This window comes from Odontesthes bonariensis, chromosome 1, assembly GCF_027942865.1.
Source record: "Odontesthes bonariensis isolate fOdoBon6 chromosome 1, fOdoBon6.hap1, whole genome shotgun sequence".
NCBI lineage: Eukaryota > Metazoa > Chordata > Actinopteri > Atheriniformes > Atherinopsidae > Odontesthes > Odontesthes bonariensis.
Window position 1 is genome coordinate 42,976,884 of NC_134506.1, and position 14,008 is coordinate 42,990,891.

General features: G+C 43.4%; 1 protein-coding gene across 1 annotated transcript in view; it reads left to right on the top strand.

The window, feature by feature from the left end:
- Positions 1-14,008, top strand: part of dis3l (DIS3 like exosome 3'-5' exoribonuclease) — a 24,429-nt gene continuing 10,421 nt past the window's right edge. The window contains exons 1-10 of the mRNA XM_075467362.1: positions 1-250; positions 1,782-1,932; positions 4,600-4,728; positions 6,386-6,521; positions 8,437-8,604; positions 10,568-10,646; positions 10,749-10,928; positions 11,770-11,939; positions 12,344-12,505; positions 13,357-13,607. Coding sequence (XP_075323477.1) covers positions 121-250; positions 1,782-1,932; positions 4,600-4,728; positions 6,386-6,521; positions 8,437-8,604; positions 10,568-10,646; positions 10,749-10,928; positions 11,770-11,939; positions 12,344-12,505; positions 13,357-13,607 — 1,556 coding nt within the window. The 5' untranslated portion in view covers positions 1-120. The remainder of the gene's footprint in view (positions 251-1,781; positions 1,933-4,599; positions 4,729-6,385; positions 6,522-8,436; positions 8,605-10,567; positions 10,647-10,748; positions 10,929-11,769; positions 11,940-12,343; positions 12,506-13,356; positions 13,608-14,008) is intronic.

The window sequence follows — 14,008 nt, forward strand, 5'->3', positions numbered from 1 at the left end:
GTACACGCTTCCCCTTCGGTTCTTCCCTGTTGTTTACATGCGAAATCCTCCACCGCCGTGGTTAAGAAGCTGGTTAAAGGCAGTGGGTCGGCTTCCGTGGGTCGGTGCCGACTGTTCGGGATGATTAAGACGGAGAAAATCCTGCATTTGAAGAGCTGCCGGGGCCGGAAGGTTCGGGTGGTCCGGGAGCATTATCTGAGGGAGCGGGTCCCCTGCTTCAGCTGCCTGTGTCAGGCGGACTGTGCCAACGGTGAGTCGGGGGGAAACAAACCCAAAACAAAACGCTTTATTCACCGCCACAGCTCCCACACTCACTGCCGCTTCTGTTCAGGATGAGGCCACCGGGTGGCATGTAATACACAAAAGAGACGACGAGCAGGGTTGCCAGATCGTGTGAGAGAAACAAGCAGAAGGATTATGGTCCATAAGCAAAACTCCAACATTACAGAACAGCAGCATCATTCAAAATCCTGCTGGAGTAGAAAGATGTACAAACATGAAGACTTAAATAGGCTTTAAATGAGCTGAAATAGACTCATGTGGTTTAAAGGCCCATTTCAGAAGATAATCAGTTTGCTCCACAATGGACACTCAGTGGAATAAAGGGAGAAAAAACATGAAGTTTTCTGCCTTCTGCTGTTTCTCTGAGACTGAATCCGTTCACATGGTGTTCACATGCACGCCTGTTTGTTTTAAATGTGGTGAAGGGAACAGGATTGGTCACGAGATATAAACAGCTATGGTTCAGAAACAAGCCCCCAAACTGGGACTACTAATTGTAGAGATAATATTATAAAAAAAAAAATAAGCCGACCTGCCTTCTGTGTTTGTTCGTAAGTTGAGAAACTGGACAGCCAGACTGTGTCTGTAAACTTCTGTCTTCTCTCCCGTGATAAATATGTCTATAACAGCACAGGTGAAACTAAAGAGGGGGGGGGGGGGGGGTTTACTCCTCAACATGAGACTAAATGTGTCCTAAAGTGAAGCAAGAAGGAGGTGTCAGCGTCACACGGAGCTGCGGAATTTTTCTCAAGGAAATGACAGAAAACCTTCCAGATTGTCCAAAACTTGTCAAGATTATTTTTGTGGTGTACATCCCTGTTAGCCACTGCAAAGTAGTACAAGGTTTATCCCTTTTCCATGAACAGGCTGTACATCTTTTAGCTTCCAGAAAACAAATGCTGATTAAGGATTTTTCATTTTTATAGGTCACAAAGTTTATTTAGTAAACTTTGGTTTGAGAGGTACTTCTTTTTCAATGATTCCACTGGCCAGGTTCAACACTTTTTCCCAAAAAGAGAGCATCAGAGGGTTTTATTCCACATGCAACGGAATAAAGAACCTTTTTGTTGCTTACATTTAATGCAAGTATCTGGGATATTAACGGCCAGAGAGTTTGTGTCCCGCAGAGAAAGCAGGAAGAACACTTTTGGGTTTTTTTGGTTAGGTAATGTGGGCAGTTTTTGTCAACTAAATTCTGTGTTAATAGTTTGAGATTTTCACCCATAATTGTTGTTGTTTTTTGACGGGTGATGTAGTATTATTTTCAGTTTAAAATAATTAAAAAATAATTAAATTAAACATTGTGCAGGAGAGGTGGATCACAGATTAAATTAGTTTTTATAGATATGCATGTTCATAATGACTGACTATGTTGGAAGAGCCTCTGAACACTGTCAGGGAGCATTCGTTTGGGCGAGGGAAACAGGATGTGATGCTCATGTGCCACCCCTGGAACACCCCCACATTTAAAATCACTGCTCCACCCCTGCTCTGAACAGATGGAAAGGTGTTGCCCGGAGATCTGACCCACTACGTGGTGCCTGATGCCCAGGTGGTGGTCGGCTACCTGGAGATCCTGGAGTTCAGGGAGCTGCAAGGCGTCGTCTTCACTCAGACCGCCTGCCAGGCTTTGCACAGCAAAGGACGGAGGTATTTCAAACTAACGCACGTAAAAAAACTTTTTTCATCTTCTTCTGGACCAGCGCAGCTTCTCTCTCTGTCACTGGAAACTAAAGGGCTCCAGGTTTATCCTCTTCATGCACCACATTTAGAGGTTATTAAACATTTAATCTGTAAAACTGCACCGAATATTAGGACAAACAAGGCCTCAGACTTTGTTAGACTTTTACAAAATAAAAGCCTGTGAGCAACAGACTTTTACAAAATAAAATAGATAATAAAACAGGGGTGGTCCGTGGCGTAGTGGGTTGAGCAGGCGCCCCATGTACAGAGGCTATAGTCCTCGCTGCAGCTGGCCCCGGCTCGAGTCCCGCATCGGACGGCCCTGTACTGCATGTTGTTCCCCCTCTCTCTGCCCCCTGCTTCCTGTCTCTCTGAACTTTCCATTAAAGGCACAAAAGCCCCAAATAATAATAATAAAAAAAAAAAACTGCATTAATACACAATAAAATATTTATCGGCGTTAAATAATTAACGAGTTAACGCGATAATAACGAGTTAACTCGCCCAGACCTAATGGCAAAAGAGTAAAAAGTCTCTTGGAAAGTTCTGCTTTGGGCTGACTGAAGGTGGTTACCTTTGAGTTGCGTCTGAACCTGCCCAGGTGAGCAGGGGTCGGCCTCATTATATCAGAGCTCTGCTGACGAAGCCGAAGCAGATCCTGAGTCTGAGCGTCGAACTTCCTTCTGACAAACCTGATGAATACTGTGAATGAGGAGTCCCGCTCCACCTCTGCTCTGTTCTCGGTTTCTGCTGACGCGGCCGCTTTAAAGTGTTGCATCGTTAATGTGTCGAAGCGTCACTTTTGATAAAGTTGGGCAGAAGTAGTCGTTGGAGTGTTTGCTGTAATTCCACTTTTCTGTTTAACTGTACGTTAGACATTCTGAACAGCAGGAAAAAAACACACATTTACTTCATCTTCATCAAAGATTATTTCACATTTTATTCACATTTTATCACCTGAGAAAAAAAAAGATTATTTCACATTTTATTCACATTTTATTCACATTTTATCACCTGAGAAAAGGAACATTTGCAGGAATATTTGTTCTTTACTTGGTGAAAAGAACATTTAAAGCAGCTTTCGGTCTGAATCGTATTTAAACAGCTCGTAGAAGTTTAACACTGGAGTACTGGAAACTGTGCTATTGTGTAGATTACAAAGGTATGTTTCTATTACGGACAACCAATTTGGTTTTAAACAAAAGCTTGGTATTGATTTGTGCATCTATGCCTTAAAGGAATTTTGCATCGATATAATACACAAAATACGACAATATTCACGTGTTTCATAGATGCCTCTAAGGCTTTTGATCGCATCAGTCATGAGAAATTATTTTTAAAACTGTCCAACAGTGGGGTCCCTGGTTTTTAAAATTAGAATACTGGTTTATTGGTACTCACGTCAGACAATTAGGGTGAAATGGGGTAATGTGACCTCTGCTCCCTTCCTTGTCACCAATGGTGTTCGACAGGGTGGAATTTTATCTCCTTTTCTTTTTAATATGTATATGAATGATTTGTCATTGTCTCTAAATATGTGTGGAACTGGCTGTAGGGTTGGTGACATAATAGTCAATCACATCATGTATGCAGATGACTTAGTCATCCTTAGTCCATGTACTGCTGGTTTGCAACAGTTACTAAGAATATGCTCACAGTATGGAGAGGAGTGTGACATAAAATATAATGCGGATAAGAGTAAGATCATGATCATAAGAAGCAGAGAAGATAAACGATCACCGTTCCCTGCCTTCTATCTGGCTGGCACTGCACTCACTGAGTGCAGTGATATCAAATATCTTGGCCACATTATTGCTAATGACCTGTCAGATGATGGAGATATCTATAGGCAACGGCAGAAATTGTATGTGCAAGCAAACATGCTGTGCCGTAAATTTAGTATGTGCTCTGTGACAGTCAAGATCTCACTCTTCAAAGCGTACTGCACACCAATGTACACTGCACACTTGTGGTGCCACTACAAACAAGGCAGCCTTAGGAAACTTATGGTGGCTTACAATGACAGTATGAGGATGCTGCTGAGAATCCCAAGAAGGTCCAGCGCAAGTCACATGTTTGTCAGTGCTGGGGTACCTACTTGCGCAGCTGTGCTGCGTAAATTGATGTATGGATTTATGTGCAGGGTATCTGAGTCACATAACGATGTGATTGCTGTGTTGGCTAGCCCTGGACGTAGCTCTGTAAGACTGCAGTCAAGTTTATGGAGTCACTGGCGAACATGCCTGTATGTGAGATAGTGAGCTATGCAATATCTCTGTGTTTTATTTTCTTTCTTTTTTATTGTTCTTCTGTTTTTAACTATTTTTGATGTTTTTTATGTGTGATATGGATCCCCCTGGGTCTGAAATAAAGAATTGAATTGAATTGAATAACATGAAAGTTAGTTTTTCCTGTTATAAAATCGTTTGTGGTCTGTTAAACCAGTGAAACAGAAGATAAACTGTGCGTTGAACCTCCTGCAGGTATGTCTGTCACACCTTTTTAGGGCTCTGGTTACCAGACCATGTGACCTTCGGATGAAAGCACACTCACCGTTTCTGCTCAGCTTCATCTCTCCTCTGTTCACATGTTCTCTGGGAGTGTTTCAGTCTTTTTGTTCTGTCGGGTCTGCAGGTACTACAACCGTCTCCGAAGCTTGGTCAAAGACCCTCGACACGACTGCGTGCTGTTTGCCAATGAGTTTCAGGAGTATTCCTACTGTCCGCGGGAGAAAGGCGAGAGCCAGGAAAAGTGGCAGACCAGGTCAGTGCTCCCTGAACGACCAGAAGCAGCTCAGATCCACTTCTCGATAAGCTTGGGATGTCTGCATACAGCTTCATGTCAAAAGAGGCGAACTATCCCTTTAAAGTCTCACATTCGTTTGTGATGCTTGTTTGCCTTCCAGCAGTAGATGTTGAAGTCTTAGCCTGAACGAACACATGCACACTGCAGGAACTCCTGGATACAAAGTGGACGTAACTTTCTAAAACTTTTGAACCACGGCAGGTTTGTGTGAAGTGACAGCTCGAAGCACAAAACTCTGTCCCTGAGTGTCGTTCAGCAGCATTTCAACTTCACTTTAGCCTGCACAATTAGCCAAAGGTGCAGAGCCACACGGTGCTTTGGGCACTTTACCGGCTCAGATGTCAATCAAACGTTCAGAGCAACGGCCTCGGCCAGAGCTGACGGAGCCATTTTCCTCTCCGTCGGGTGTATGAGCCACAAAGAAAGCAGGCAGACCTGAGACTGACAGCTCAGATGTGATTATAAACCCCAATGATTATCCCCATTTTCTCCATTAAGTGTGCTTAAATGTTTTTCACAGTGGAGCACACGTCCCATGGAGGTTGGAGCGCTACGTAGCGACATGTTTGTGTTTGATGCCGTCTGAGGTTTTAATGGAGGAACTCAGATGGCTGCAAAAAGTCTCAGAAAATAGAGAAATCTCAGTGTTTCTGCGGCTATTTCACATAAATGTTTGATCAAAAGGATAAGAATGAGATTTTGGGGAAATACTGAGTTCTGGATTTAAAGTATTTGCATGTAAAAAGGTTCCTGACGTGATAAACCTAAACAACACAAGCGAGTGTGTTCTTCATGCTTCTACTACTTCTTCTTTATTTATAAAGCACTTTAAAACAACAGTAGCTGTACAGTCGAAAATCAATAAATATGGAAAAGACAAACAGAAACAATAAAACACGATAACAGAAAGTAAGAGCAAAAGTCTCAACATGTGTTAAAGGCCAAAGAATAAAAATGTGTCTAAAGATGAGTTTTAAAAGTGGACAATAAAGGGACACTTCTAATATGTAACGGCAACACTAAAAGCTCCGTCTCCTCTGAGCTTTAGTTTAGACCTCGGTACCTCCAGGAGCAGCTGATCAGCTAATGAAGGCACGAATTAAAGTTTCAAAAATCTTGCTTAATCTTTGCCGGCTGCCTGAGATGATAGAAACAGGACTTGAATCACTGCTCCAACCTGGCGATCTAATTTAAGATCACCGTCTATTATAAAAACCCAAATTAGAAATGTTGTGCTTCAAATAAGACGTCAAGGGGCCCAGATCAATAAGGGATGTTTCACAGAGGCTGCTGGGACAAAACACCATCACTTCTGTTTTCTGGTCGTTAAAATTTAGGTAATTTAAAGCCTTTAATGTCTTCAAGACAAGGCCTCTTTTTTTTAGTGGCATATATATTTGACTGTCATCAGCATAGCAATGAAAGGAGATCCCATGCTTTCAAGCAAATAAAGAGAAAAAAGCAGGGGGCCGAGGATTGAGCCCTGTGGAACCCCATAAAGTAGAGGAGCAGTGGAAGATTCAGAACCAGCTAAGTTTACAGACAGATGCTGTTGAAACTCAATATGTGCTACAGATCCACATTTTTACAGTGAGAACTTTTTCTGCGTGTGCAGGTGTGTGTATTCTGCTGCGGTATGGTACTATAACCACCTGGCAGGTATGATGAACGTGGTGATGATCACGGACGATGAGGATGCCGTGGCGGGATTCAGCAGCCTCAACTCTGGAGTCTATGTCATCACCGTCCAGGTATGTTTGGTGTTTAACTCCAATCAGACATCTTTAACCCGAGGCCGGGTCCCTGTGGTGGTCCTGCACATTGAAAAGATGGAAGTCGGCTCTTTAACTCAAAGCCACTCAGAGCTGAAACCAACGGACAGAATCCTGCAGTTCACACGTTGCTTTGTTTTCTGTAACATGAATGAAATCGACATGTTTAATCTTTCGATTTTCCTATATCAACATATCATATGTGTACATATCTCGATTCTTTACTGGAATGAGATCTGGATTCACAGCTGCAACCTTTCTGAAGGCTCATAAAGAAAGCGAAGGTAACGTGATCGTATCTACGTTAAAGTCCTAAATTTATCTGTTATCGACAGGATTTATTAAAACTAGGGCTGTTGAAGGACCACCTGCACGTTTCCTTTCCACCAGGAATTTTCCTCTTTATTTGGTGTCCAATAAATTACCAAATGAAACAAAGTGATGTTTAGGCCCCAAAAAGCACATTAGTATCATCTTTAATTTTTGATTTGGGAAATTACAGTCGAATTATTGTCAAATCTTCAAGAATAAAGCAAAATAACTTAATTTTGTTACATTTAACGGGCAACGATTAAAATGTTTAATCTAATTAATCACATGATTTCCCTGATTAATCACGATTAATTGCATTTGTACGCAATTCCCAAAAATGAATCCAAAAGTAGTGTATAGCTTTCAGCATTTAGCTTTATTTTAAATGTGCTGCCATATGAATGAAAGTGCCATAACATTTGTTGTGCAAACACACTTTTAACATCAGCATCTTTCTGTAGTTTTTATGTAGAAGCCTCGCTCCACTGTCTGTTTCCTTGAATGACTTGCTGCTATCAGTTGTGTGTTTTGCCTTTAAGTGATATTTTAGACTGGAACTACTACGCTGAGAAGACAATTCAACTTGGCAGTGTTTACAGATGACTTTGGTTCTGTCGACTCCGCCGTCTGGAAGAACTTTAACATGAAAATGGCCGAGTAAAAGTTCCGTACCCTTCTCCATGTTTGGTGGATCCGCCGATTACTTTCTTTTCCGGTTCCACAGCAGACAGCAACAGACTTTTACAAAATAAAAGCCTGCGAGCGACAGACTTTAACAATAATAAAATAAATAATAAAACCTGCGTTAATGCCCGATGAAATATTATCAGCGTTACATAATTAGCGAGTTAACACGATAATAACGGGTTAACTCGCCCAGCCCTAATTAAAACAAGTGTATCAGAGGAGGATTGGATAATACCTTGACTTCAGGTCACTGGAAGGAATTCTGATTTTTATCTGAATCCAAAGGGTATAAGGGCCGTTAAAAGCTGTTGGAGAGACTGTGGAGCCGAATCTTTTTCACATCTACAGGAACTGTTCGGTGGAACTCAGTGATGTTTTTTTTAAGCCAAAACATGAATTCCCCCCAAAGTTACTTCCAGTAATCGGTACTTTAATAATATCTTGTTGGCAGCTGGTAAAAAAAAAAAAGCTCTAACGAGAAAATGGTTAATAAAGGAGAATGTAAAGAAAATTACTTTCTCCATAATACACAAGTTTATTAAGTTCTGGTTTTGACTGTGGTGACATTTATAAAACCAGGAGCAGTGACAAAGATGTGAGCTTTTATGCAGTCTGATATGAGTGGGAAGATTTATGTGCAGATGGCTGTATTTGCCCCCTTTGCGGTAGCCAGAAGTGCAGTAATTGGACCTGGGATTTCTGCACAATCCTGGCACTCATAAAGGACTTTAACGATGGTGGAACACCACCATAAAGTTAAAAAATCAGACTTGAAAGTCACGCATGGTACTCTCCTTTTTAATTCATTGTTGACTCAACTTATTTTATGTGCAAAGTGACCAAATATCCTGGTGAAAAAGCTGTTATTTCCGTGTATTTTGTCCTTATTCACCAGGATTATCTGAAGAACTTCTGGCCGGAGCTGCAGGCAGCTCACGAGCTCTACAGCTCCATTTCTCAGACGCTGCAGGAGAAGGAGGGCGAGGACACGCAGAGAGAGTTCGCTGAGCATCTGCCTGCCGAAGTCCTGGAGGCCGGCATCAAGTCTGGGCGCTACATTCAGGTACAAATCCGCCAGGGGACCGTTTCACAAAGCAGGTTTAGTGAAAACTCTGAGTAGATTAACCCTGAAATGAGGGAAACTCTTGAGTTTTCCGTTTCACAAAGGGAGGTAACTCAACCCCGAGAAAGAGGGGTAACTCTAGCCAGTTTCATAAAGGGAGGAAACTTAAGCTTTCGGTCAGTTACCGTAGTAACAGACTCTCTGAACCTAACCTGGTCGGGACCAGGTTTTACTCAAGAAACCTCGAGTTTCCCTCTTTCAGCCACACACGCCATTTGATTTCGAGTTCTGCTACTTGTAGAAGTCCATTAGGCTCAGTAGGAGGCGACTTTTTTCACCAACATGTCCTTTTGACAACGATCCCGCGGATGAAGGTGCAGCAGTACTGCGCAGAGAATTAAATATTCGTTATCATAGATGTTTTAGCATTTATAGACGATTATCTTTTTCAGCGGCACCATCAGAATTTTGTTGGGACAAAAGAAAAAAATGACATAAAAGACAAATAAATATTTGTATGAATAGTAGGGCTGTGCAACGATTAAAATGTTTAATCTAATTAATCACATGATTTCCCTGATTAATCACGATTAATCACATTTGTACGCAGAATCCAAAAATGAATCCAAAAGTAGCGTATAGCTTTTAGCATTTAGCTTTATTTTAAATGTGCTGCCATATGAATGAAAGTGCCATAACATTTGTTGTGCAAACACACTTTTAACATCAGCATCTTTCTGTAGTTTTTATGTAGAAGCCTCGCTCCACTGTCTGTTTCCTTGAATGACTTGCTGCTATCAGTTGTGTGTTTTGCCTTTAAGTGATATTTTAGACTGGAACTACTACGCTGAGAAGACAATTCAACTTGGCAGTGTTTACAGATGACTTTGGTTCTGTCGACTCCGCCGTCTGGAAGAACGTTAAAATGAAAATGGCCGAGTAAAAGTTCCGTACCCTTCTCCATGTTTGGTGGATCCGCCGATTACTTTCTTTTCCTGTTCCACAGCAGATAGCAGCAGACTTTTACAGAATAAAAGCCTGTGAGCAACAGACTTTTACAAAATAAAAGCCTGTGAGCAACAGACTTTTACAATAATAAGATAAATAATAAAACAGGGGTGGTGCGTGGCGTAGTGGGTTGAGCAGCTGCCCCATGTACAGAGGCTATAGTCCTCACTGCAGCTGGCCCCGGGTTCGAGTCCCGCATTGGACGGCCCTGTGCTGCATGTTTTTCCCCCTCTCTCTGCCCCCTGCTTCCTGTCTCTTTGAACATTCCTATCCATTAAAGGCACAAAAGCCCCAAAAAATAATAATTAAAAAAACTGCGTTAAATAATTAACGAGTTAACGTGCCCAGCCCTAATGACAATAGAGTAAAAAGTCTCCAGAAAGTTAGATACTTCTGCTTTGGGCTGACTGAGGGTGGTTACCTTTGAGTTCCGTCTGAAACTGCGGCCAAGACAATTCAACTTGGCTTTAAATGCAGGAGTTTTTTAAAATTTATTTTGAAATACGTGCTTTTATGTTGAAACAAGTGAAACAGGAAGTAGCGCCAGTTAGCTCCGTTAGCTTCACACCTGTAGCGGTGATGTTACCTGCTAGTTTATCTTTATTTTATTCCTCCATGCTTCGTGGTGTTTGCTGTAACTGTGTGAATGTGATGCATTCAACAGACTTTTACAATAATAAAACCTGCGTTAATGCGCGATAAAATATTTATCGGCGTTAAATAATTAACGAGTTAACGCGATAATAACGAGTTAACGCGCCCAGCGCTATTAGAAATGTTTCTGGTTTTAAAAACATCAAGAAACTTTCAATAAATCTGACGATGGAGATGAGGAAGCAGCCGGCCTGGCAGAGATGCTGTGAGCAGGCTCAGTCATGCAGAAGGTTCTGAGGTTCTGACAGGTGAGTGGATCATCAGGCTGAACTATAATGCATCTTTCTCTCTGTTTTCTCAGGGTACTCTGACTGTGAGTAAGCACCGAGCACAGAATGAGGCTTTCATCATGAACGAGGGTTTGACCAATAAGAGCACAGGTGCAGAATCTGCGGTGACATCACACTTCCTGTCGTCACGTTGACCGTTACGCTCGGGCACTCACCGGCTCCCGTTGTCCCGGTTTCTTTGTCTCACGGCAGAGCTGAGTGGGGGGGTGTTGGTGTATGGCGGCAAGAACCGGAACAGAGCCGTGCACGGCGACACGGTGGCGGTGGAGCTGCTGCCCAAAAGCGAGTGGAGAGGGAAGGTCACCGCGCTGACCGAGGGGCAAGGAGACGAGAAGAACGGAGAGGGCGGCGAGACCAAGGCCATGCCGACAGGTGGGACCCTCCACATTATAGAGTATTACCTCCACTCAGTCCGGTTTGTTGGCTGATGTCACCTCAACCGGTCAGCAGAGTTCCTCTTCCATCTGGCCGGTTACGCTGAGCTTTTAGCCCGAGTCTCAGACTGTTCAGGTTCAGGAATACTCAAACAGATCTTTGACTGTGCTGCTGCCATGTGGTTGGCAGATAAATTTATTGTTAAAGGGACAGTTCGCCTCTTTTGGCATGAAGCTGTATGACATCCCATACTAGCAACATCATTTCTGAACATCTTCTTACCCCCTGCTGCGTCCTGTGAGCAGAGTTCCAGCCTCGTTTTGGTGTTGATGAAAGTAGTCCAGCTAGTTGGCTGGGGTTTAAAAAATAAAGCGTTTTGCTTCTCAAAACAATATGCGTTCAACAGAGTAATACATTTGCATCACAAAATCGTTCTCCAGAAAAAGTCAGACCTCACAATCGCTTGGCCCTATTTTCTCTCCCTTCGTATCACTGCCTGCTGCCGCCTGCCGACAGCCGCCCCTGTTACGGTGTTTGCTGCTCGGTCTGCACTTTGGTCTGCACAGTCTGCACAGCAGGCATTGATACGAAGGGAGAGAAAATAGGGCCAAGCGATTGTGAGGTCTGACTTTTTCTGGAAGAACGATTTTTGGAGGAGGATCGCTTCCAGTAGTGACGAGAAGGATGAAACCATTTCTGTGGTCCAAAAGCACCTAAAGAGAGGGGCCCCAGCTCAGAGCTGTGAGGTACCCCGAGGTCCCGTTGGGACAAAGATGCAGACATGTTAACGGGGTTCAAACTGACGTGTGTTTCTAATGTGTGTTGTTAAAACCCACAGGCCGCGTCGTGGGGGTCCTGCAGAGGAACTGGAGGGACTACGTGGTGACTTTCCCCACCAGGGACGGGGCTCAGTCCCAGAGCAGGAACTCCCAGCGCATCCTGGCCGTACCGTGGGACCGTCGCATCCCCAAGATCCGCATCAGCACCCAGCAGGCCGACGCTCTGCAGGTCTGAGTCACGCTCTGCTGGCTGCCGGCTGGTGTGCTCAGAGCCTCACTGATCAATGAGTCCGCCTCCAGATAAACGTGTTCTTCCTGCTTGTCTTATGGTTGAGCTTCTCTCTGTAGGATGAGCGGTTAACAGCAGGGATCATTGGTCAAAGTTCTGTAGGATCGGTTCAGGCTTTTCTCTGCATTTTGCCAGGTTTTGGCTGTGAAATAGTCTCAAAACATGATTAATATAATGTGTGTAAGAACATGTGTGATTCAGAACATATATATTATGCTAAAAAAGGAGTTTTTTTGCCAGGTTTTGTCTTTAAAATAGTCTCAAAACAAACAGACATGTAGAAATGTTCAATGTTTTTGGTCTCAAATGTGTTTCCTCTGTCCCTCCCCCCGTCTCCCCCCCAGGACCACAGGGTGGTGGTGCGCATCGACTCGTGGGAGAGCACGTCGCTCTATCCCAACGGCCACAGCGTGCGGGTTCTGGGTCCAGCCGGAGAGCTTGAGACGGAGGTCCAGACCGTCCTGGTGGAAAACTGCATCCACGTGCCTCCGTTCTCAGATGCTCAGGTCGGCAGTTACAAACAGGAAAATAATGCAGCTTCCCACAACCTTTCGGTTTACTCCTCAGGTTGCTGTGTGGCAGATGTTAGTCAGTTGTTTTTCATATCAAATCATCAAATCAAATTTATTTGTAGCACATTTCATGTACAGAACAATTCAAAGTGCTTCACATAAAATAAAAGCATTGCAGCAGGGAGTGGAAGAAGCATTAAAAATACATAAAAGGATATAAAGAGAAACAAATAAAATCATTTAAATGAATTTAAAAACAAGCAACAGTCCAGATAAATTCAAAATTTTCACCTCCTGCGACTCTTCTTTTAAAAGACTCTTAAGCTCCTGGATGTCCTGCAGACCTCAAACGCTGAAAATAAGCAACCTCTGAGTACACAGAGGTGGTTAAATAGCTTTTCCTGCTCAGCATGCTGTGCAACACATCGTTGAATAGCCTTAAACGGAGCTCACGTCTTTATTTTTCTTGTACATTTGCCATCCTTCCATTTATTTTATTTAATTTTGTGAACCTTAGTGAAATAATCACAGCACAAAATTTTATAGAGCACAATTCGTACACAAGGTAATTCAAAGTGCTGTACAGCTACATAAAATCACAAGAAGGCAATAAAATCATTAAAAAATAAATAAATAAATAATAAAAAAAATAATAATAATAAAAAAAAACGAATTGAAAATAATCATTGATTAATCTATTTAAGAGTGCAGATAAAATACTTTCAGGTGTCATATGCACAGCTAAATAGAACTGTTTTCAGTCTGGATTTAAACATTGTCAGAGTTGAGGCCTGTCTCACATCTTCTGGAAGATGCACAGATCAGATGTGACGTTTCGTCCTCAGCTGAGAGAGATGCCGGTAAACTCTCCTGAGAGGCCGTGGAAGGTGGAGCCGGCCCAGGTGGCGGAGCGGCGGGACCTCAGGGAGACTCACCTGGTGTTCAGCATCGACCCGCGGGGCTGCGAGGACGTGGACGACACGCTGTCGGTGCGCAGCCTCGCCGACGGGAAGCTCCTGGAGCTGGGAGTCCACATCGCCGACGTCACTCACTTCGTCACCGAGGGCTCGCTGACAGACCTGGAGGCGCGTTCGAGGTAAGAAGCCGGAGGCATCAGAGCGCAGGTCGTTTTCATTTCATGTGGATACGGTTTGATTCTGAGTTCCAGCTGAATCATAACCACAAACCCAGAAGCTTTCAGGTTGCTGCTCCATCTTTGCTCCAACCCTCACCTGTGGTCACAGATCTGGGTAGAGACCCAAAGAACGAGGTCGTGGATACAAGCGGCTGAAATGAGTTTCCTTCAGAGGGGGCGGGGCTTATCCTTAGAGATAGGGGGAGGAGCTCCACCATCCGGAGGGAGGAGCTGGGAGTAGAGCCGCTGCTCGTCCACGTAGAAACATTCCGACGTTCCTGTAATCTTTGATCAATAGTTCTGCAGCTTTCTGAAAGTTTTTTAAAAGTTTTTCTTTGGACATTTTCTGCTTTTTCACCCAT